General features: G+C 43.5%; 1 protein-coding gene across 1 annotated transcript; it reads left to right on the top strand.

Moving 5' to 3' along the window:
- Positions 1 to 116: 116 nt before the first annotated feature.
- Positions 117 to 23,641, top strand: LOC120034935 (sodium/hydrogen exchanger 9B2-like). The gene is made up of 13 exons (XM_038981639.1): positions 117 to 219; positions 8,813 to 9,058; positions 10,873 to 11,071; positions 11,653 to 11,823; positions 13,616 to 13,758; positions 14,633 to 14,760; positions 16,886 to 17,061; positions 17,578 to 17,684; positions 18,563 to 18,712; positions 19,231 to 19,339; positions 19,514 to 19,650; positions 20,017 to 20,200; positions 22,578 to 23,641. The coding sequence occupies exons 2-13, from the start codon at positions 8,957 to 8,959 to the stop codon at positions 22,634 to 22,636; spliced, it is 1,665 nt and encodes a 554-aa protein (XP_038837567.1). The 5' UTR covers positions 117 to 219; positions 8,813 to 8,956; the 3' UTR covers positions 22,637 to 23,641.
- Positions 23,642 to 25,422: the final 1,781 nt, after the last annotated feature.

A 25,422-nucleotide genomic window follows, 5' to 3' on the forward strand; every position in this document is an offset into this window, starting at 1 on the left:
AAACTAGGCAAGTCAGTTTTAAGAACAAATTATTATTTACAATAACGGTCAAACCCGGATGACGTTGGGCAATTGGCCGGGGTCTTGTCATCCCTCCTGCCCATCATAATCACGTACTGTCGCAACTCCGTGCAGGAGTGGACATCACTCATCCTTCTAGCTAGCAGGCACACAGACCGACAGTTCATAAATGGGCATGGCAGTTATTGCGTTTTTGAGGTGAGTAAACACAGTCGTTGCCGTGACTACTTTATGGTGGGATTTATAAAACGTGTATAGCAAGTCAGTTGTAGCTATTTTTCTAAAAGTTTGCGCGCGGTAAATCAGTTCCGCTGTGGCGGAATAATAGCTAGGCATAGTGTTAGGTAGCTATGTTTAACATTCTACAGGAATACATCCATGTTTAAAGACCGTCGATATGAATAATGTGAATGTAAAGATACGATAATGAAGCCAACTCGCTAGCTTGTTGCTAATGCGTGAGACCATATGCCACAGGCTTGCGATTAATGTTAGCTTGCTAAAGTAGCTAGGTTCCAAAATGTGCCATATGGTGTCGAGCTAAAGCTAGCATTGATTAGTGTCTGTCTCTTCAAAATTGGATTAACTAACGTCGGTCAACGTAGTTTACTGGCATAAACAACGTTGCTGGTCATGTTGGTTATCATTTTCAGTAGCCTAATGTCTGGTTAGCAAAAATGTGTTTTTTAAAAGTAACTTTGCAGCTTTGACGTGTGAGACTTGAGTCGGTTACATGCACACAACAATACGATTATTGTGGATAGACAGATAATAGTTATTTTAAAACGTTGACATGCTTTTGCAAGAATGGCTTCCCTTATTATCCAGTTTACATCGACACATCTGAAATCACTGGGGACTTTTTATTCATTTAACTAGGCAAGTCAGTTTTAAGAACAGTTTAGGGGCTCCCGAGTGGCGCAGCGATCTACCCCGGCCAAACCCGGACGACGCTGGGCCAATTGTGCGCCGCCCTATGGGACTCCCAAACACGGCCGGTTGTCATACAGCCTGCAGTCGAACCAGGGTATGTAGTGACGCCTCTACCACTGAGATGCAGTGCCTTAGACCGCTGCGCCACTCGGGAGAAATACATGTAGAAAATCGCTTATCACAGTGACCATGTTAGTTTTGCGAAACCTTTTGATTCTGAGTTCGGACATATTTTTTTTTTTTTTTGTGAAAAATAGTTTTTATTTTCATTTCACATTCAAATACAATTACAAAATCAGTGCATCACGTTGTACATAACATGTATTCATAAAAACAGTATCAAAAAGTAGTGTAACAATATAACAATAGCAAAACTCCTCAAAAAAGTGCTGTTCTGCAGAACCTGACCAGTATTATTACATTCAAGTTTAACATGCCTCTAACAATCTCCAAAAAACAATACAAATCATTCTATAAATACAAACATATACATATACCAAAGTGAACTCTGAATAAACCTCAGTGTATATCAAATATGTACAAAGGCTTAGCCTACATTTCAATTGATTCTAAAAACGTTTACAATGAAGGGTAAATCCCTTTCCATTTCTGTTTTACTGATACAATGCCCCATTTATCTATTTCAAATTGTACTCGGACATATACAGTTTATGTGAAAACAATTTCTAATATGCATGCTTTCAGTTTGCTCGGGCTACCGGTGCTGGTACATGCGCAGGTCAAATGCAGTGCTGGAACGCCAATTTTTTTTTTTAGTTAAGAACAAATTCTTATTTACAATGACGGCCTAGGAACAGTAGGTTTACTACCTTGTTCAGGGGCAGAACGAAATATTTGTAAATTGTCAGCTCAGGGATTCGATCTATCAACCTTAAGGTTACTAGCCCAACGCTCGAACCACTAGGCTACTTACCGTCCGAAATAAGAGTTATGTCCTAATAATTCCAAAGTTTGCTCAGAAAACCCAGTGTTTTAATCGGTGTATGCTTACTTCGATTTGGACGTTACGCCGATTTTAAGATGAGCAAAGTAAGGTGTTTACATGACTAATGCCATAATCTTTTGAATATCGAATTATTAGTGTTAATATAACATTACATGTACGAGCGCAAAAAAACAGAAAGTATGCATTTATAAAATATTTGTCACATAAAACTTTTTATATGTCCGAACTCCGAATCAAATAGGCTATGCAAAAATAACATGGTCGCTTTGGTAGGACTTTTATTTTGTTTGCCGATTTTCTGCATTTATTTAAGTCCCATCAGGTACATGATTTAAAATGTGTCCATGTAAACAGGATTATTAGGGAAGTCATTCTAAGCAGATGTTAATGCGAGTGTAGCGAAATGCTTGTGCTTCTAGTTCCAACAGTGCAGTAATATCTAACAAGTAATCTAACAATTCCCCAATAACTACCTAATACACACATCTAAAGGGGTGAATGAGAATATGTACATGTAAGTATATGGATGAGCAATGGCTGAGCGGCATAGGCAAGGTGCAGTAGATGGTATAAAATACAGTATATACATGTGATATGAGTAATGTAATATGTAAACATAACATTGTTTAAAGTGACTAGTGAAACATTTATTGAAGCTTATACCGAACAAAAATATAAACACAACTTGTAAAGTTTTGGTCCCGTGTTTCATGAGCTGAAATAAAAGATCCCAGAAATTTCCCATACACACACAGCTTATTTCTCAAAAATGGTGTGTACAAATTTGTGGCATATCAAGAAGCTGATTAAACATTCATCATTACGCAGGTGCACCTTGTGCTGGAAACAATAAAAGGCCACTCTAAAATGTGCAGTTTTGTCACAACACAATGCCACAGATGTCTCAAGTTTTGAGGGAGTGTGCATTTGGCATGCTGACTGCAGGAATGTCCACCAGAACTGTTGCCAGATAATGTAATATTCGTTTCTCTACCATAAGCTGCCTCCAATGTCGCTTTAGATAATTTGGCAGTACGTCCAACCGGCCTCACAACCGCAAACCACGTGTAACCACGCCAGCCCAGGAACTTCACATCCGGCTTCTTCGCCTGCGGGTGCTGAGGATTATTTCTGTCTGTAATTAAGCCCTTTTGTGGGGAAAAACTCATTTGTATTGGCTGGGCCTGTCTCCCCTGTGGGTGGGCCTATGCCCTCCCAGTCCCACCCATGGCTGCGCACATGCCCAGTCATGTGAAATCCATAGATATTAGGGCTTAGAATGAAATTAGTCAATTTAAATCAATGAACTGTAACTCAGTCACATCTTTGAAATTGTTGCATGTTTTATATTTTAGTTCAATATAGCAAGCTAGCTTGGAATGGCTGTGGGAGCTAGCTATACATATTCATATCGTAACTCCTGCCATGTATTCATATACATCAGGACAGCTAGCAAAAGAGCTACCCAGCTCTTCATATTTGAAATACAGCTGTACCTGGCAAATGAGTGTGAGCATTTTGGAACAGTCCATTAGCATGTGACTTGTTAAGTGCCCCTATGCAGCTAGGTTGTGGATTAGTCTACGTTATTAGGTTTACTTGTCGGTAATAATACATGTCTGATAAGTTTCCATCCAATTAGCAACAGATTTTCATGCAAAAATTCTAAAATATGCATAAACAAAATATGCAAATTTCCCCACCAGTGGTGTGTTTCCACCAAACGGACTTGTTGCAGATAAAAAAACAGTGCATGATGACCATAGTGCACACAATTTACACTGAACAAAAATATAAATGCAACACGTTTCATGAACTGAAATAAAAGATCCCAGAAATGTTCCATGCGCACAAAGCCTACAGTACATTCGGAAAGTGTTCAGACTACCCTCTGTAGTGCCTTCCAGTCAGATGCTGAGCAGTTGCCATACCAGGTGGTAATGCAACTGGTCAGGATGCTCTCGATGGTGCAGCTGTAGAACTTTTTGAATATTTGGGGATCCATGCCAAATCTTTTCAGTCTCCTGAGGGGGAAAAGGTGTTGTTGTGCTCTCTTCACAACTGTCTTGGTGTGTTTGGACCATGTTAGTTTGTTGGTGATGTGGACTCCAAGGAACTTGAAACTCTCGACACTGCTCCACTTCAGTCAATGTTAATTTGGGGCCTGTTCGGCCCTCCTTTTCCTATAGTCCACAATCATCTCCATTGTCTTTCTCACATTGAGGGAGAGGATATTGTCTGACCTCCTCCCTATAGGCTGTCTAGTCATTGTTGGTGATCAGGCCTACCACTGTTGTTGTCAGCAAACTTAATGATGTTGTTGGATTCGTGCTTTGCCACGCAGTCGTAAGTGAACAGGAAGTACAGGAGGGGACTAAGCACGCACCCCTGAGAGGCCCCAGTGTTGAGGATCAGTGTGGCGAATGTGTTGTTGCCTACCCTTACCACCTGGGGCTTGCCGTCAGGAAGTTCAAGATCCAGTTGCAGAGGGAGGTGTTTAGTCCCATGGTCCTTAGCTTAGTGATGAGCTTTGTGGGCACTATGGTGTTGACTACAGCTCAGTGTTCAATGAACAGTATTCTTACATAGGTGTTCCTTTTGTCCAGGTGAGAGAGGGCAGTGTGGAGTGTGATTGAGATTGCGTAGTCTGTGGATCTGTTGGGGCAGTATGCGAATTGGAGTGGGTCTAGGGTTTCTGGCTTGATGGTGTTGATGTGAGCCATGACCAGCCTTTCAAAGCACTGCATGGCTACAGACGTGAGTGCTACAGGGCGGTAATCATTTAGGCAGGTTACCTTCGCTATCTTGGGCACAGGGACTATGGTCGTCTGTTTGAAACATGTTGGTATTACAGACTGACAGGGAGAGGTTGACAATGTCAGTGAAAGCACTTGCCAGTTGGTCCGCGCTTGCTTTGAGTACACGTCCTGGTAATTCGTCTGGCCCCACGCATTTTTGAATGTTGACCTGTTTATTTCTTTCTCACATCGGCTATGGAGAGCGTGATCATACAGTCGTCCGGAACAGCTGGTGCTCTCATGCATGCTTTGTGTTTCTTGTCTAAAAGAGAGCATAAAAGGCATTTAGCTCGTCTGGTAGGCTCGCGTCACTGGGCTGCTCATGGCTGGGTTTCCCTTTTGTTGTCCGTAATAGTTTAAGCCCTGCCACATCCGACAAGCGTCAGAGCCAGTGTAGTAGGATTCAATCTTAGTCCTGTATTGACACTTTGCCTGTTTGATGGTTTGTCTGTGGGCATAGCAGGATTTCTTATAAGCGTCCAGATTAGTGTCCCGCTCGTTGAAAGCGGAAGCTCTAGCCTTTAGCTCGGTGCGGTTGTTGCCTGGTTGGGGTATGTACATACGATCACTGTGGGGACGACATCGTCAATGCACTTATTGATGAAGCTGGTGACTGATGTGGTATACTCCTCAATGCCGTTGGATGAATCCCGGAACAAATTCCAGTCTGTGCTAGCAAAACGGCTTCATCTAACCACTTCTGTTTTGAGCGAGTCACTGGTACTTCCTGCTTTAGTTTTTGCTTGTAAGCCGGAATCAGGAGGATAGAATTATGGTCAGATTTGCCAAATGGAGGGCGAGGGAGAGCTTTGTATGCGTCTCTGTGTGTGGAGTAAAGGTGGTCTAGAGTTTTTTTCCCTCTGGTTGCACATGTGACACATGCTGGTAGAAATGAGGTAAAATGGATTTAAGATTGCCAGCATTAAAGTTCCCAGCCACTAGGAGAGCCACTTCTGGATGAGCATTTTCCTGTTTGCTTATGGCCTTATACAGCTGGTTGAGTGCGGTCTTAGTGCAAGCATTGGTTTGTGGTGGTAAATGGACAGCTACGACTAATATAGATGAGAACTCTCTTGGTAGATAGTGTGGTCTACAGCTTATCATGAGGTATTCTACCTCAGGCGACCAATACCATGAGACTTCTTTAATATTAGACATCGCGCAACAGCAGTTATTGACAAATAGACACACACCCCCGCCCCTCATCTTACCAGACGTAGCTGCTCTGTCCTGCCGAAAAATGCAGTTTTCACCAATATGAACTATAACTCAGTAAAATCATTGAAATAGTTGTATGTTGTGTTTTATTTTTTTGTTCAGTATACTTTTTCACTTAAGTTTTCATGTACCAATTCAAAATCTTAAGTTCAATGTGCTTCCATCACATTTTAAACTCTACCAATAATTTTGTCACAAACTTGCATTAAATAGCAAATATGCCCACTCTGGTCATGACACGTGCGTTCTACACAACAGTTCGCAGATACACTGCGGGTAGCAAAATGAAATCGGTCAAAACACCTAAAAACAAGACATGGTATCAATAACGAGATGAAACGAGCCACTTACGATTCCCCACATGGCAGGTTCTGATAATTCTTGCTAGCAATCTGGCCATCCAGAATCACAACAACAGGTTGACCTCTGCCCCATGGCAGCTGACGTTGTCTGCTAACGCCGGGTGTACACCACACGATTTAGCTGTCCCAGACAAGTTTTTGAGATCGGAGACAAAATCCCCATGTCGTTGCCCACTCGGGGCGCACGGCCGTCACCGACGCTCGTTTTAATGTGAGCGGGTCAGAGACGCAAGCTGAGGACTACCGATCTGGTCTTTGAGTAGTCCAGATGTCCTGATATTTTTAAACGTGTTTGCTTTTTATCAACACAATCTGCAATGCTCTTGTAGTGTGAGATGTGCAACAACAAGTTGAGAAAGGTGATCAGCAGTGGCCAATGAGAGCTCGCCAGAGAAGAAGCCAGTGAGAAGATGACTCATCTCGTACAGGAGTGATAACTACTATTATGCATTTGTACTCGCCTTTGCCAAAGTGTCAAATTGCTACAGCTCTGAAGTTCACAAGCAATGTTATTCAATTCAAAATGTTGGCTAGATAGTTCAACTCTGTATGGCAAGTGTGAGTGTCTGACTGAATGTTTATGATGCTGCTTTGAGCCTCAGCTCGTATCTACGTTAAATCTAATCACATTGTTTTCACGAGACCGCGTGGTATCGAGAATTCTCGCGACCAAGTGAAGAATCTTGAAGTGTGTGACCACCATCTGTGGCACATCGTTCAGTGTGCTCACCACTACGTTTGCAACACAAAAATAAAATGAACTACAGGAAAGGTGGTAGTTTAATGTGAAAGGCTCAGCGATGTTAGGATTTTGAAAGTCGTGTAGTGTCCACCCGGCTTAATCCATCTATAGGAAATCCACGATTAGTTGGCTAGTAGTGGCTACTTCCTGGCCAGTGAGTGAGCGAGCGAATTTAGTTAGACTCCTAAATGCAGTGGTCAGTGGCTAAACTATCTATGAGTTTAACATATTTGTCTGAAAACAAACTAGTCGGCAGTTATTGTTGCCCATGGTTATGTCTAACCAGTTGGCTATTGTAGGCTGTGAGTTTCCGAGTCTAGCTAGCGTCTTCGTTTGGCGTCCACGATTAGCTAACTGTTAACTAGCGAGATGGCTTCTGCCTGGCCAGTGTGAGTCAGTAGCTATCCTTCTAAATGCGGTCGTCACTGGATGAACTAAGTAGCTATGAGTTGAACATATTTTGTTGAAAACGAACTAGTAGGCAGTTGCCCATGGTGGAATCATATCTAACCAGCTGGCTCCTGAAGCCTATGTGACATGTCTAGTATGTGCCCATGAGCTCCTGAGTCTAGCTAGCGTTGCTAGCTGAGCTGTTTTATAATAAAACGTCTGAGGTGACTCTCACCCTTTAGGTAGCTAACAAGTCCTTATCGGCGACAATGTTATTGGGTTGCGGGAATATTAGATATATCTTTTTAATTGTAAGAACTGTCATTGAAGTTAGTCGTTACTACTGGTTTTAGGGTTGTCACTTGTTACCAAGTTTTAGATCCGAGGGGAGAGAGATTGCCCGCCATTGTTTTGGTAAAGGCTCAAAGTGATGTCACGCCTTCAAATAAGGCTCAACCAATCACCCGATGAATAATGACTTTGGCTCTGGTTATCCTATGACAGGAAATTTTGCGTGCGGGTACGCTGGTCTACATGAGATTATTATGGAAGAGCGAGGAATATTTTTATTTGTCAAACGGCAGTCAAGCACCGATCATCATGTCACCAAAAGAATCCCCTATTTATTGGAAAGCGGTATCAAGCTCATCACGGTGCACTGTCACCACCCTGTGAAGTTCACCATCATGTATTTAATCTGTAGCCTAATAAACACAATGGTTTCCCAAGTTGTAGTGGGAGGACCACACACCATATCATCACCACTCCCAAGCTAACTCCGATATGATGGTTATTATACTGTACCAATATTTGGGCATAAAGGTGTAACCACCGCCATTTCGCGCATAATACATTTTACAGACACAAAAAGATCCCACCATGTTGAACTAACAAATGATCTGTTGGCATTTTAAAATTGTACCGAAACTGACTGTTACCATCACAGCTGTCACAATACATTTTTATACAGTAGGACTTTACTCGCATAAACTGGAACGTGTTTAAATACAGCAATCCAACTTGAGCTCGTCTCAGATAAAATGGACACTGCTGTAAGTGAAATGCCATTATTTTTCATGCCTTTATCGAAGGAGAGTGGTGGCAATGTCGCTAATAACAAATTTAGTATGATTTCTATATGAAGTTAAAGAGGAAATTCTGCATTCATGCATTGATGCCCTTACTCCCAGTCTCATTCCATTCTGGTAGCAGAATGCTGAACATTGAAAACTGTTTTACAGTACTGTTTACCGTCACCTTTGATTGCTCCTGCACGTGGCTGGTTTCCACCTCATATCTCTACAGCCATGTTTGCCTCAAAGGCCTCTGGCCAGTTCCACCAAGCAAACACTCACGGTCACTGCCTTTGACTGGTGAACAGGTGACGACTCACTGAATGGGACCTTAGCATACAACAGGTGAAGAGCAGAGCAGCAGTGCACCGATGGCCCACCCAACTCCTCAGCAGGTTTGCTGTGACGTTCGAGAAGAAGTGAGGAGGAGAAAGTGAACTGTACTAGATGCCATGATGGAGGACGACCAGCCCAAGTCGAAGCCGCCTACACCTTCTCCCTTGCTGGACCTAGAACACAGTCCCGGAGCCTCGTCAGTAACGAACCATGCAGAGGTATAGTATATCTAGTGCTTTAGCCAAAATGCTAATAGATAGCCTTTTACATAATTTAATGATACTGAGTCGCTGAGGCTATGAGAAATGGTTGACCGAAAGCTTTGGCTCAATAGTAGACAATTCCACACGTATTGATCTAGAATCAGTTTTGAAGGCATTAGTTTAAATGTGTTATTGGCAGTGTACTGTGCACTCTTATTTGGCACTATGTATTTATGGGGTCAAATATTTACTTGAAAACAGACGTAAAATCATCATTGCTGACTTTTTGTTAGGTCATTTGAAACACCTTGAGATGTACCCTACCAGCAGATTTGCTCATGATTTTTGCCAGCCTCTTTTTCCACCGAGTGTAATATTTCTGTAAGTTGGATCAAAAGCCTTGTTCATGACACTGACTGTTCACATTGCGGCACACTCCTCGGTATCTACTCTTTATGATAAGCATGAGAACTATTGTTTACTGGGGATGGGTTCTGACTTCTAAACTTGAAATATGAACTGTCCTTGTTCATGGTACTGCGGGATAGAAGGGAGTGCAGAGCGTGTTATTGTTAGACATCAGGTATCCTATGGAAAGGCGAAGGGCCACAGTCTCTTTTTAATTTGAAATACTTGCTACACCAGAAGTGAATGGTTATCTGTAGGAGGAATGTATATGGTGGGGTCAATTAAGGTTGGATATGACCCAGGGACTTGGGATGTTACTAAGTAAGAGAATGGCGATCGCATGGTCGTGGTCACTGATAAGGATGGATAGTTGTGGATTAGTGAGGAATGGGGGCCGAGGCCAGGTCACATTAAGGGAGAAGGAACAGTTTATTACCCATATCACTTAACTTCCTGCCTAGCAACAGAGATGCATTGGCTGTCCAGATGTGTACGGAGGAGACTCCGGCATAGGAGGAAGGTTTAAATACCAGTACTTGTGTAAATGTGTTTTTGTCTTACGTTGCTGTGTAACGCAGTGGGTGAATAAGCTTGGTTTGAGCTTTACTAGTCGTCCGTGAGTTTTTACTCCGTTTATTTAGAACCTAACACTGGGAACACAGTCATTTCTCGTTAGTGTGACTAACCTCTCTGTCAACAATGAGAACCACTTAACATACTGTAGGTGTGACAAAGAAATGGAGGCAAAAAAGCCAGTGGCATTGGCTCCAGTACCATTCTTATCACCTTTCAAGAGTTAGGCTAGGCTACCCAAAACAACTTCCTGACCACAATCATTCTCTCTTGAAAGATTGCAATGATTTCAACTCAAGAAGTTAAAGCCACAATATGTAGCTTTTTGGGCGACCTGTCCAAATTCACATAGAAATGTGAAATATAGATCAGTTATTCTCATTGAAAGCAAGGTCTGTTCTCTGTGCACTATTTCTATGCTTCTGTTAAGTTTAGTTTTTGCGTCTTTTACTTTTGGTTTTGTGCACCAGCTGAAAATATAATATTTTTGGTTATTGAAAATATATTTAACAGTGGTTTTGAATGGTACATTGATTCTCTGCACTATACATTGCTTGTTTTGTTACATAAACTTAAATTAAACAAACTATTTGAATTTTAGCAACCAGAAAATGGCGGAGCAATTTCTGCAAATTGCACCTTTTAACTATGGTTAGAGTATGATAGGAATCTTTTTGAAATAATATGAAAATATCCAGTAGTTACTTTTTCAGAAGCTTGTATTGAAATGGCATTTTAGTAGTAAGAAAGTTTAATTTAAAAAGTATGGCTACTGACACATTTTCATATTGAACTAAGACCCCTTTCCTCTACGTCTCCCCCCCCCCCCCCCCCCCCCCCCCCGGTAGTTCCTGGGTGTGAACCAGATTCAGGTGGTGGTGAGCCGGAGCCCAACCCCCCAGGTCACGGAGGAGACCTACTTTATCCCCCGTAACCCGGTGGTGGATGCGGGCACCAACACCGACCCCCCGGTCATCTGCTGTGGCAGGCTCCGCCGGGCATGCCCCTGCCCGCCCCGAGGCCTCCTGGCCTCCCTCATCACCAAGGGTGGGCACCAACATAGATATAGGCCACTCTAGTATTGTCTAGAGTGGGCTATGGACACCAGAATAGAGATACAATATAGGCCTAACACCAGAGTGGCCTAATGTCATGAAACTTCATAGCGCTTCAATGTGCTGATAATGCCATTGTGGTCTGTTTCATTTACTTCTGGGAACCAGGGGGGCTAATGCTACCGTAGAGATGTTACCATGGTGACATTGCTATGGGATCAGGGGTTGGCATCTTGTAGCATTCTGTGCTTGGGCGAGTGGAAAATGGGGTGGTTTGTAGAACCAGTGTGTGTCTCTCTCTTTATCCAGCGCACGCTGTTGAACAGTGCCACAGTACCCAGAGGTATTTATATAGCACAAATGGAGTAGGTTTACAGATAGACTAAAGCACTACCCACTGTCCCTGATATACTGACATTTACAAGTTAACATTTAGGCTTAGTAGTAGACTTGAGACCATTGTACCTTGCAAACCAAATCAAGTACAGCACATGCAATCTGTTATTTTATTTGGCAGGTCAAAGGCAAAAACAACTGGCTACGTACTGACTTCTGACCTCTCCTCCCTCCCAGTACTCATTGCATTAGTGCTGTTTGGCATGGTGTGGTCCATCACAGAGAAGGAGTGTCTGCCGGGGGGGAACCTGTTCGGCATCACCGTGCTCTTCATCTGCTCCGTCACCGGGGGCAAACTGGTGGGCCTCATACGGCTTCCCAAACTGCCTCCCTTTCCCCCGCTCCTGGGTAGGTAATGCAAATGTAGAGAGTGAGTGTTTGTGTGCATGTGTTTGCGTGTGTGTGTTGTAGGTGATGGGGTCTGTCTTGTCTGTGTATGTGCAGCACACAAGTTATTTTCTGTAACCTTGACTTGTTGAGAATGAGAAAAAATGCCGTCTTCATGGTGTTGAGTGCCCTACATGCTCCTTAGTAACAGTCAGAGACGCCATCGGCCTGGCTGCTGGTAATATATATCTGCTGATATAGTAGATAGAATACACCTACTTACTATAATAAGCACACATTCAGATTAAACACACCCACTATATTTAGCCTGCATGCACTTGCTTGTCCCCTCACTACTACTCTTTACTATTCACAGATGGTCAAACAGTCCCCTTATTATTCTGTCTGGCTTTGTCAACACTGCTACTTCATGTGTCATACATCATACATGCGTTACTACCATACCTAGACAGTGAAGTGAGTTCATATCACACCTTATCCCATTTCTAAGCAAATGAACACCCTTGTTGACTTAGACTGATAGGAAGTGAATGAAAAATGTATTCATTTCTCAACAAACAATAGAGACTTGGTTGAGCTTTGACCAAAGTCTCTCTTGATGCTGGTAACCACATGAAAAGTCCTGTAGTTTGCACAGACCCCTATAATAAGACAGTGGCCACTCATTCAGCCCGCAAGAAGGTAGAAGTCAGACGTTCGGGTTCACAGCCTACTCCTCACTTTCAACAGTCCAGAAAGGAGATTGTAGATAATAAAGAAGTGTTTGCGGTGGGTCTTTAATTTCTAAACGTTGATCGTTAGCGTAGTGTCTAGCCGACAGCCCGCTCCCATAGTCCAGAAGTTAACCAGAAGTTAAGTCCTGTTTGTTGGATATAGATCTTTGATATTTAATGTCTCTCCAACCCCTGTTTTTCTTTTTGTAAACCCAGAGATGTCCCCGTTTTATTGTCTCGAACTGAACAGACTTTTTCTTTGGCCTGCGTTGCCTGGGGATGCAGCATTAAAACGGAACAAAGCAGGAATTCCGCTTCGTTCAAGCTTTGTTACAGCCTTAAAGGTATTTCTTTTTTTACTTAGGCTAACCGACATTCTTATGCCTGTCAACTGGTTCCTCCCTGCTCAGACAGTAGTCATTGCTTGCGTCCCAAATGGGATGGAATTGTTGTGTACTTTATAGATAATACGCTATTAAGCAGACACTTTTATCCAAAGCGGTTTACAGCACTGTGATGTGAGTGCATACGGTTTTGTATGCCACCAATGGGAATCAAATCCACAACCTTGACATTGGCTAATGCCCACTCTCTTTACCACCTGAACCACACAGGACCATATTGATCTTTCTGACCTTCCAAAGGCAATTCAATTTCATACAGTAAATGAAAGACTCCACTGTATGCATGTCTTTCTTCAGTTTGCGCTATTCCTACTTGGAAAGGTTTTTCCTTTACTCTCAAAAGACTCCTATGCCTAGAAGCCTTTTGATATCTTAAACCAATTGATCTTCAACCTTTTAATATGCAGTTCCCAGACCATCAGAACAAAGAATGTCATGAAATATGTATTTCTTGGCATTTAAACCAATGGGAATAATATCTTAGCCTCTGTTTAGCTCTTTAATAAAAAAATAAAAACACGTTTGTCTTCAGAACAACACACCAAGACATCATTTTTTGTCCCTCTTGCTGTGAGAGAAAGTCCAAAGAATAACGCCATGGTTGTTTATAAAAGTATTAACTTTCATAATATAATAGTATGATAAAGTATCATTGTTCTCTGCCATTCTCTACAGGTATGCTATTGTCGGGCTTCCTGCTGCGTAATATCCCCGTGGTAACGGACGCCGTGTACATCGACAACCGATGGTCCGCCTCCCTGAGGAACATTGCCCTTGCTGTCATCCTGGCCCGAGCAGGCCTGGGATTGGATGGCTCGGTATGTCAATAAAACACTCTTTTGGTGGAATATTCTATTCAAAGTGAGAGAGACTTTGTCATTTCTTCAAACAATTGTCTTTATTCAATATCGATTAATTATTGCAATAATGAAACCGTCGACTGTTGGGCCAAGATCCTAACTGATAATGATAAAACGGAGACCTTATATAGAACTTAAATGCTTAGTCAGACTGGTTCCAACTCCCAAAAGCCACCTTGGTTATCTACATAGGATGGTGTTTTGCCCCCAACCCGGCTTAGTTTCCCAGATGCCAGGAAGATGAGAACCATGAGGCATTGTTCTAAGCTCATCTCTATCTTGGGTCACACACACCACATTTTGTCTATAGAATGCTTGACCTTACGCCCAGACTAACTGCAGGAAGCTAGAGTGGAAACCATCTCGTTACAGAAACACAGAATTGAACAGAACAGAAATGTCTTCCTATTTGTAAAGTATTAATTGCTAACTGTTAATATCAAACAAACCAGGTAAATATGTAATTTTTCTATCGCACTCTCCATAGGCCAATGCTTTTAGTGTTTAGTACTTCCTTTGTTATTAATGTTCCCGTAACAACCTGTGTTAAAGGAAAAATCCACTCAAAAACAATGTGTATGTTCTTTTCATTAGTCCACTGTTGATACAGTCCCAAAATGTTTTGCATTTCAGCAGTCAAGTTTTCAGGACCTTCAAGAAGCAAAGTGTCACTTGCCACAGTATGTCAACTTTACTGCTGACCTGCAAAACATTTGGGGCTAATGAAATGTGGATTGTTCCTTTTAACTTGGGATTGTATCAACAGTGGACTAATGAAATTGAGATTTTTCCATTAATGTGTGTGTGTTTGTATACATGTGTGTGTTCCCAGGCTCTGAAGAAGCTGAGTATGGTGTGTATACGCTTGGGAATGGGACCCTGCATCATCGAGGCCTGCACCATCGCCATCGCCTCCCACTTCCTCATGGGCCTGCCCTGGATCTGGGGATTCATCCTAGGGTAAACTCTCTCTGTCTGTCGGTCGGTCGTCTAAATTCCACTTAGTATTCTGCAGCCTCCCGACGCATTTGTAAAACTAAAGGTCTACCTAACACCACTTGCATTCCATTAAGACCGGTGTAGAATATTTGGCAGCTACTGTAACTCACCATGAACACTTGAAGTATACTTTTTACCAGGGCTCTCCAACCCTGTTCCTGGAGAGCTACTGTCCTGTAGGTTTTCACTCCAACCTTAATCTAGCGCACCTGATTCTAATAATGAGCTGGTTGATAAGGTGAACCAGGTTAGTTCCAACTGGGGTTGGAGCAAAAACCTCCAGGAGGGTAGCTCTCCAGTAGAATTGGATACCCAGCCTTTATACATTTTCATTTCATCCTTTGATTCTTAGCCCCTTGCTCTCTCTTTCTCGCTCTCTCCCTCTTTTGCTTTCCATCTCTTGTCTTCTCTATTTCTCTCATCCTCTCTCCTCTTGCTCTCTCTCTTGTCCTCTCCACTCTTACTGTCTCTCACTCTGATCTATCCATTGTTCTATTCATCCATCCCTCTAAATACACTACCCTACCCTCCTACATTACCAAAAGTATGTGGACACCTGCTTGTCGAACATCTCATTCCAAAATCATGGGCATCAATATGGAGTTTGTCCCCCCTTTGCTGCTATAACAGCCTCCACTCTTCTGGGGAGGCTTTCAACTAGATATTGGAACATTGCTGCCGGGACATGCTTCCATTCAGGCACGAGCATTAGTGAAGTTAGGTTGGGCACTGATGTTGGGCGATTAGGCCTGGCTCGCAGTCAGTGTTCCAATTCGTCCCAAAGGTGTTCGAATGTGTTGAGGTCAGGGCTCTGCAGGTCAGTCAAGTTCTTCCACACCGATCTCGACAAACCATTTCTGTATGGACCTCGCTTTGTGCACGGGGCATTGTCATGCTGAAACAGGAAAGCACAGAATCATCTAGAATGTCATTGTATGCTATAGTGTTAAGATTTCCCTACTGAAACTAAGGGGCCTAGCCCGAACCATGACCCCAGACATTATTCCTCCTCCACCAAACTTTACAGTTGGCACTATTCATTGGGGCAGGTAGCATTCTCCTGGCTTCTGCCAAACCCAGATTTGTCCTTTGGACTGCCAGATGGTGAAGCGTGATTCATCACTCCAGAGAACAAGTTTCCACTGCTACAGAGTCCAATGGCGGCGAGCTTTACACCCCTCCAGCCGACGCTTGGTATTGCTCAAGGTGATCTTAGGCTTGTGTGCAGCTGCTCGGCCATGGAAACCCTTTTCATGAAGCTCCCGACGAACAGTTCTTGTGCTGATGTTGCTTCCAGAGGCAGTTTGGAACTCGGTAGTGAGGGTTGCAACCGAGGACAGATGATTTTTCCGCACTAAGCGCTTCAGCGGTCCTGTTCTGTGAGCTTGTGTGGTCTACCACTTCACGGCTGAGCCGTTGTTGCTCCTAGACATTTCCACTTCACAATAACAGCACTTACAGTTACCCGGGGCAGCTCTAGCATTGCAGAAATTTGACGAACTGCCACGTTGAAAGGTTCACTGAGCTCTTCAGTAAGGCCATCCTGCTGCCAATGTTATCTCTATGGCGATTAAATGGCTGTGTGTTACATTTTATACAGCATTGATTGTAGCTGAAATAGACAAATCCACTAATTTGAAGGGATGTCAACACACATTTGTATGTGTAGTGTATATCTCAAACAAATTCCTATTAGTAAAGCTGCATCATTAAACACTTTGTCTATACTAATTGTATTATCCCCCATAACCCCTCCCCTGTCTCTTCATGGTTTGCGATGTCTTCAAATCAATCAATCAAATGCATTATTTTTTATTTAACATCAGCAGTTGCTCACAAAGTGCTTTTATAGGCCTTTGAAAGCATCTTCTACAGGGACATATTATATGATGAACTCTCATAGTGTGTCTCCTCTCCTGTAGGGTTTGTACTGGCTATCTGTTAAAAGGTCATATGACAATATTATTATCAGTATTGTTATTGCAGGTTGTTTCTTCGGAGGTCGCTCTTCAGCCTGGCAACCCAAACCTGATGAATATGATATGATGATGATTAACCCTCACTTTGGCTCTCCCGCCTCTTGTAGATTTGTGCTGGGAGCCGTGTCCCCGGCCGTGGTGGTTCCCTCCATGCTGCTGCTGCAGAAGGATGGCTACGGCTTGGAGCAGGGCATCCCTACCCTCCTCATGGCTGCCGGCAGCTTCGACGACATCCTGGCCATCACCGGCTTCACCACCTGCATGGGCATGGCCTTCGCCACCGGTAGGGATCCAATCAGTCGGGAGCATGTTGATCTGTTCTTCTGCTCTAAGCCAATCAGGAGAGAGGTTGTTGATCTATGCCTCTGCTCTGAGCCAATGATGAGAGGAGACCACTAGAAAAAAAGAATAGAACTTATCTGTTTTTGTTGCAGCATTAATAGAAATCTTCGTGCAATCTGTCCTGGATCCAATAGATGACACCCTCACACTTCGGGAATCGAACCTACGAACCCTGTTGTTGCAAGCGCCATGCTCTACCAACTGAGCCACAGGACCATTAGTATGAGCAAACTGCATGTGTCCTGCTGTTCCTGTGTCTTCCTTTGTATTGCATGCTTTTTATTATTGACCTCCTGCTTGCTTCTGTGTCCTAAATGGTATCTCATTCCCTATATAGTGAACTACTTTTGACCAGGGCCCACATAGGACTCTGGTCAAAAGTAACAGGGTGCGATTTGGGACGATCCCGTCTGTTTTGATATTCATTTCATATGTTGTGCTGTGTCTCCCTCTGCAGGCTCCATGTGGTACAACCTGCTGAGAGGTATACTGGAGGTGGGAGGGGGAATGGTAGCTGGGGTACTGCTGGGACTTCTGTTGAGCTACTTTCCCAGCAAAGACCAGGTACGAATCACCATTGAAAGGACTTAGCTTTCAAATCAAATGTTATTGGTCACATGTGCCAAATACAACAGGTGTAGTAGACCGTACAGTGAAATGCTTACTTACAAGCCTTTAACCAACAATGGAGTTAAGAAAATACCCCCAAAAATAAAATAAATGTAACAAATAATTAAAGAGCAGCAGTAAAATAACAATAGCGAGGCTATATACAGGGGGTACCGGTACAGATTCAATGTGCGGGGGTAATATGTAGGTAGAGTCATTAAAGTGACTATGCATAGATAATAAGAGAGTAGCAGCAGTGTAGGCTGTCCCTATAGGCTGTCTTGTCGGTGATCAGGCTTACCACTGTTGTGTCATCAGCAAACTTTATGATGGTGTTGCCTGGCCGTGCAGTCATGAGTGAACAGGGAGTACAGGAGGGGAGTAAGCACGCACCCCTGAGGGGCACCTTTGTTGAGGATCAGCGTGGCAGATGTATTGTTACCTACCCTTACCACCTGGGGGCGGCCCGTCAGGAAGTCCAGGATCCAGTTGCAGAGGGAGGTGTTTAGTCCCAGAGTCCTTAGCTTAGTGATGAGCTTTTAGTGCACTATGGTGTTGAACGCTGAGCTCTAGTCAATGAATACCATTCTCACATAGCTGTTCCTTTTTTCCAGGTGTGGAAGGGCAGTGTGGAGTGCAATAGAGAGCTTTTAGTCTAGGAGTAGGCGTAGTCCAGGTCTAGGAAACTGGCCTGTGGAGTTGACCTATAATGGAGCTCAGTTTTCTCAGTAGCGTTTCCCTTTCTCAGTAATGTTACTCCAGGGACATAGTTCTTGTTTGGAAAACTTTTCGTAATACTTCCTTCCTTCTCTCTCTCACTATATCTCCTGTAGGACAACGTAGTGATGAAGCGCTCATTCCTGCTGCTGGGCATGTCTGTGTTTGCCGTGTTCGGCAGCAACGTGGCCGGCTTCCCCGGCTCGGGGGGTCTCTGCACCCTGGTCCTCGCCTTCCTGGCCAGCCTGGGCTGGAGAAGGTCAAAGGTCAGTCAACCACACACACAACGACCCCATCCCATGCCGACCACTCACTCAACCCGCTGTACCCTGCATCTTCTAGCTATGCACTTACTCTCTCACCCAAATGCGCCCCGAGCCTTTACCTCCAACACAGTGGGCTAAACTAAAACATTGGATAGCAGCTGGACAGCTTGAACGTTCCAGTGCAGCACAAACTGCTGTCTTAACACACATTAGGACTTTTCCAGTCAGGATAGAGGCCCAATCCCAAATGTACAGTCACAGAGTCACATCTCGTATTGTCTCTATGGGAGGCAGATTCTCCAGTAGAGTAACAGAGTTGTGAAGTCTTGGTGTTTGCTGAACTCTTCTCTGTAGTCTGCTTTGTGTCGTAGGTGGTTTTTAATGTTTCTATCGCTTGTCTTGATGGCGCCTCTCAAACCCCTCCATTTGCTCTACTTTCACAAATTGTATTTGAAAACGTCAGTAATTTGAGAAACCGTAACGTGTGTGTGTCTGTCTGACTCGGTGTGTGTGTGCAGGTCCCTGTGGAGGACATAGTGGATATTGCCTGGGAGGTGTTCCAGCCACTGCTCTTCGGCTTGATCGGGGCCGAGATCCAAATCTCAGAGCTGGACAAAAACACTGTCGGTGAGAACACAAACACACACACTAACACACAGTCAGTAAGAACACACACTACATATACATTTATACCCCGCTCTTTGGAGATAATCTATTAGAGGTTTTTCTCCATATGTTTTCCTACTTTAACTTGAATAAAGTGTTTATCGTTCAACCCCCTTAACTTCTCTGTCCCACCAGGCCTGGGCATAGGCTCTCTGGCCATTGGTCTGCTGGTGCGTATTCTCTTCACCTTCGTATGTGTGCTGTGTGCCGGCTTCAACTTCAAAGAGAAGCTCTTCATCGCTCTGGCCTGGCTACCCAAAGCCACTGTACAGGTACTTAGCGTTAAATCGAAACTAAGGTGGCCTGGAGTGGTCTAAACCCCTGCCTCTGGAGCACATGTACGATGTACCTCTGCCAGCTTACTGCTCTTTCAACATTCTCTCTCCTCTCCATTTCGCTGTATCCAATAAGCATACAAAACAGGATCCAAGGGGTGAAATTTGCTTCACACAAAAAAAGGCTTAACTAGCAAAATAACCATAACATTTGAATATTCTAACTAGTGATTGCGTGACATGCAACACGTATTATTACCTATGTCTGCGTTATTTTAACTTTATGACAGAGTTCCAGCTCTCACAATGTTGAGGGTGACGTGGCAAATGTGTCGATCTCCTCCCCTCCTCTTCTCTCCCCAGGCGGCCATCGGCTCCACAGCGCTGGACATGGCCCGCACCAAGGAGGATAAGGAGCTGGAGAAGTACGGCATGGACGTGCTGACAGTGGCTGTACTCTCCATCCTGCTCACCGCCCCCGTAGGGGCCCTGGTCATCGGACTCACAGGACCTCGCCTGCTGCAGAAACCAAAGAACACTGCCTGGGGTGAGGACACACACACAGAATGTGCAAACACACACTGTTTGCATAAATGCACAGACAGAAGCACACAGCAACAGGAAGGACTGCCTCGCCATCGCTTTTGAAATAGAAACACACAAAAAAAAACACACCTACTACTAACCTAGCTTGAGTGACAGCTGTTATCCCCACATGATGTACAGTGGCTTGCGAAAGTATTCACCCCACTTGGCATTTTTCCTATTTTGTTGCCTTACAACCTGGAATTAAAAATGATTTTTAGGGGGTTTGTATCATTTGATTTACACAACATGCCTACCACTTTGAAGTTGCAAAATATTTTTTCTTGTGAAACAAACAAGAAATAAGAAATAAAAACAGAACTTGAGCGTGCATAACTATTCACCCCCCCAAAGTCAATACTTTGTAGAGCCACCTTTTGCAGAAATTACAGCTGCAAGTCTCTTGGGGTATGTCTCTATAAGCTTGGCACATCTAGCTACTGTGATTTTTGCCAATTCTTCAAGGCAAAACTGATCCAGCTCCTTCAAGTTGGATGGGTTCTGCTGATGTACAGCAATCTTTAAGTCATACCATAGATTCTCAATTGGATTGAGGTCTGGACTTTGAACTAGGACATTCCAAGGCATTTAATTGTTTCCCCTAAACCACTTTAGCAGTATGCTTAGGGTCATTGTCCTGCTGGAAGGTGAACCTCCGTCCCAGTCTCAAATCTCTGGAAGACTGAAACAGGTTTCCCTGAAATGTTCCTGTATTTAGCGCCATCCATCATTCCTTCAATTCTGACAAGTTTCCCAGTCCCTGCCTATGAAAAACATCCCCATAGCATGATGCTGCCACCACCACCATGCTTCACTGTGGGGATGGTGTTCTCAGGGTGATGAGAGGTGTTGGGTTTGCGCTAGACATAACGTTTTCCTTGATGGCCAAAAAGCTCAATTTTAGTCTCATCTGACCAGAGTACCTTCTTCCATATGTTTGGGGAGTCTCCCACATGCCTTTTGGTGAACACCAAACATGTTTGCTTGAACACTCTTCCGTAATGCCCAGCTCTGTGGAGTGTATGACTTAAAGTGGTCCTATGGACAGGTACTCCAATCTCCGCTGTGGAGCTTTGCAGCTCCTTCAGGGTTGTCTTTCGTCCCTTTGTTACCTCTCTGGTGAATGCCCTCCTTGTCTGGTCTGTGAGTTTTGGTGGGCGGCCCTCTCTTGGCAGGTTTGTTGTGGTGCCATATTATTTCGATTTTTAAAATAATGGATTTAATGGTGCTTCGTGGGATGTTCAAAGTTTCGGATATTTTTTTATAACCCAACCCTGATCTGTACTTCTCCACAACTCTGTCCCGGACCTCTTTGGAGAGCTCCTTGGTCTTCATGGTGCTGCTTGCTTAGTGGTGTTGCAGACTCTGGGGCCTTTTTGAACAGGTGTGTGTATATATATATATATATATATGTATACTGAGATCATGTGACAGATCATGTGATGCTTAAATAAAGTCCATGTGTGCAATCTAACTAATGTGACATCTGAAGGTAATTGGTTGCACCAGATCTTATTTAGGAGCTTCATAGCAAAGGGGGTGAATACATATCCACGCGGCAGTTTTTTTTTCTCATTTCACTTCACCAATTTGGACTATTTTGTGTATGTCCATTATATGACGTCCAAATAAAAATCCATTTAAATTACAGGTTGTAATGCAACAAAATAGGAAAAACGCGAAGGGGGGTGTGAATACTTTTGCAAGGCACTGTAAACGGTGACCTTGTACACCCCATTATGGTTTTAACCTCCACTCCTATTATACTCAATTGTGCTTTTTTAAAACCAGCTTGTCATAGCTTTGTCCACACAGCATAGGGAAGGAAGCGTGTTCATGAAAAGCAGTGTCCCTTTATGACTGAGATGATCTTTATTCAAAAAAGCCTCGAATCCAAACTGATATGCTTTGTTTTAACATTGTTGACAGTGGTGAAACAGAGCGTGTCAGTCAGGATCTCAGGCTAATAAAGAGAAGCTGTGGATTGGAGAATGATTTGCATCGTGGCTTCAGGTAGTCTTTGTTTCCTGCCTCGTGTTTCGTCTCAGCCCTGTCACCACACAATGGTGGTTGCTCGTCAGGTTTGGAGGGAGATATTTGTCTTTGACTACACTGTGTGTCCTGGTACAACGTGTTACCTGCCCATCACTGTGTCTCAGACTGTACACTCGCTGAGACATTTTCCTTATTGACCATTTGGCCTATCGTCTTATTTAGTTTATACTCACATGGAGGCACTTCAGTTTCTCTCGCACACACATGCAAGCATGCACGCACACACACTGTAAAGGCGATTTTAAAAAATCATTATTTTCTACCCTTTTTCCTTGGATATGCAGAGCGGGAGCAAAGCGGAACTATAATCGAGACCCCAATCACCTACGAGAGTACCCTCTGATGGCGGGAACCAGGAAGTACACTTCACCAAGGAGGATATGACATGGATGGATCGTAGGGAAATGGGGGCACTTCAAGCGTGCATCTAAAATGGCATCCTATTCTAGTGTAAAAATGGCACCCTATTCTCTTTAAAGTGCTGTACTGTTTAGAGAATATGGTTCCTATTTCAGACTCTGGTGACACCCAGGATATTGCCTTTCGGACAGTGGGGTCTCTCATCTGTGTATCTGTCCTTGGTGTGTTTGACATCCTGCAGTGTTTATTTATATCTCCCCCCGAGGGTAGTTTCCAGGCCTCGAACTACCTACTGCCACTCAACCAACAAGCCACTATATCCAAGCATTATGCACTATACTGTAACGTTAATTTCGCTATACTGAAAATTCAGTAATGCTACTACTAAAATGATACCCTATCATTAAAAGTGGTTCGATGAGCTGAGCCACTAGAATTAAATGTTTTTGACATGGCATATTGTGTGTTCATTATCATACAGTCATACACTGTATGTACGCCTTCACAGCATTTATTTTTTGTCCTTAGGCATTACGCATCAATTATTTACCAGCTGCTGATGTTGTATTCTGTGTGAATGTAATGTATTTATGAGGTGTGTTGTGCAGTTTGATTCAAAGAAAATATTATATTTAGCGGTGGATGGTTGTTGCTATCTAGACTCAGGGTGAAGGCAAGACAATTTTATTTATTGTACGTTTCCATTTAAGCAATATTCAAATCATGTTGTGCACTAAATGTGACCGAATGATGTCACAAAGAACATGAGCAATATGGGCCCCTAGCTAAGATATATTTATGACAGGGGTCTTTCATGCAAAATCAGTCTGGCTCAGATAATAGCATCACATTCAGAGCAATATACTGTAAAATCTGTTTCTAAGAAAAGACTGCCAAACAGTCTGTTTTTTTGTTCTATTCATTTTATGGTGTTTTTATTATTCTTATTCAGTATTTATGATTTTGATTCCATAAAGAGTTAATTGTGCAGTTGATTTAGAGATACTTTTGTTACGTTTGTATGGACTCTTGAACGGATCCCTTTAGGTTTTTCAGTAGTAATTTATCATACCATTTAAGAGTCCTGTTTTAACTTTTGAAACTTGAACTGTTAAATTGTAAAAAAAAATATTTTCTGAGATCAATGCACATTTTCTGTTAAACTAATTCCATTATCATTTGCTCCAGATTGCGTATATACTGGAGGTCTAGCTCAACTGGTATATTATACCCAGAAATGATTTGATATTGATAGAAACGTCAGCACTGGCCCTTTAACAAAAGTTGTAGTATTTTGACACTAAGAAAACATTAAGGACACCTTCCTAATATTGAGTTGCAGCCCTTTTGCCCTCAGAACAGCCTCAATTTGTCTTGGCATGGACTCTACAGGGTGTCAAAGTGTTCTACAGGGATGCTGGCCCATGTTGACTCCAATACTTCCTACAGTTGTCAAGTTGGCTGGATGTCCTTTGGGTGGTGGACCATTCTTGATACACACGGAGAAACTCTTCAGCATGAAAAACCCATCAGTGTTGCAGTTCTTGACACAAACCGGTGCCATACAATTTTCAAAGGCAATTAAATATTTTGCCTTGCCCATTCACCCTCTGAAGGGCACATACAGTGTATTTGCAAAATATTCAGACCCTTTGCTATGAGGCTTGAAATTGAGCTAAGGTGCATCCTGTTTCCATTGATCATCCTTGAGATGTTCTACAACAAGATTGGAGTCCACCTGTGGTAAATACAATTGATTGGACATGATTTGTAAAGGCACTCACTTGTCTATATAAGATCCCACAGTTGACAGTGCATGTCAGAGCAAAAACCAAGCCATGAGGTTGAAGCGCCAAGACAGGATTGTGTCGAGGCACAGATCTGGGGAACGGTACCAAAAAATGTCTGCAGCATTGAGGGTCCCCAAGAACACAGTGGCCTCCATCATTTTTAAATGGAAGAAGTTTGGATCCACCAAGACTTCCTAAAGCTAGCCGCCTGGCCAAACTGAGCAGTCGGGGGAGAAGGGCCTTGGTCAGGGAAGTGACCAAGAACCTGATGGTGACTGACAGAGCTCTGTGGAGATGGGAGAACCTTCCAGAAGGACAACCATCTCTGCAGCACTCCACCAATCAGGCCTTTATGGTGGAGTGGCCAGATGGAAGCCACACCTCAGTAAAAGGCACATGACAGCCCGCTTGGAGTTTGCCAAAAGACACCTAAAGAACTCTCAAACCATGAGAAACAAGATTGTCTGGTCTGATGAAACCAACCTTTTACTATTTGGCCTGAATAACAAGCGTCACATCTGGAGGGAACCCGGCACCATCCTTACGGTGAAGCATGGTGGTGGCAGCATGTTGTGGGTATGTTTTTCAGCGGCAGGGACTGGGAGACTAGTCAGAATCGAGGGAAAAATGAACAGAGCAAAGTACAGAGATCCTTGATGAAAACCTGCTCCAAGAGCGCTCAGGACCACATTCTGGGGCGACGGTTCACCTTCCAACAGGACAATGACCCCAAGCACACTGCCAAGACAACGCAGGAGTGGCTTCAGGACAAGTCTCTGAATGTTCTTGAGTGGCCCAGCCAGAGCTGTGACTTGAACCCGATCGAACATCTCTGGAGAGACCTGAAAATAGCTGTGAAGGGACGCTCCCCATCCAACCTGACAAGACTTGAGAGGATCTGCAAAGAAGCATGGGAGAAACTCCCCAAATACAGGTGTGCCAAGCTTGTAGCATCATACCCAAGAAGACTTGAGGATGT

The sequence above is a fragment of the Salvelinus namaycush genome, chromosome 42, assembly GCF_016432855.1.
Source record: "Salvelinus namaycush isolate Seneca chromosome 42, SaNama_1.0, whole genome shotgun sequence".
Classification (NCBI taxonomy): Eukaryota; Metazoa; Chordata; class Actinopteri; order Salmoniformes; family Salmonidae; genus Salvelinus; species Salvelinus namaycush.

Bases quoted from the DNA above. Each gene is read 5' to 3' on its own strand.
- LOC120034935 (XM_038981639.1), top strand. From the start codon at position 8,957: ATGATGGAGGACGACCAGCCCAAGTCGAAGCCGCCTACACCTTCTCCC. The intron at 11,824-13,615 runs GTAGGTAATGCA...CATTCTCTACAG, and splicing joins TCCCTTTCCCCCGCTCCTGG to GTATGCTATTGTCGGGCTTC. The intron at 13,759-14,632 runs GTATGTCAATAA...GTGTGTTCCCAG, and splicing joins GCCTGGGATTGGATGGCTCG to GCTCTGAAGAAGCTGAGTAT.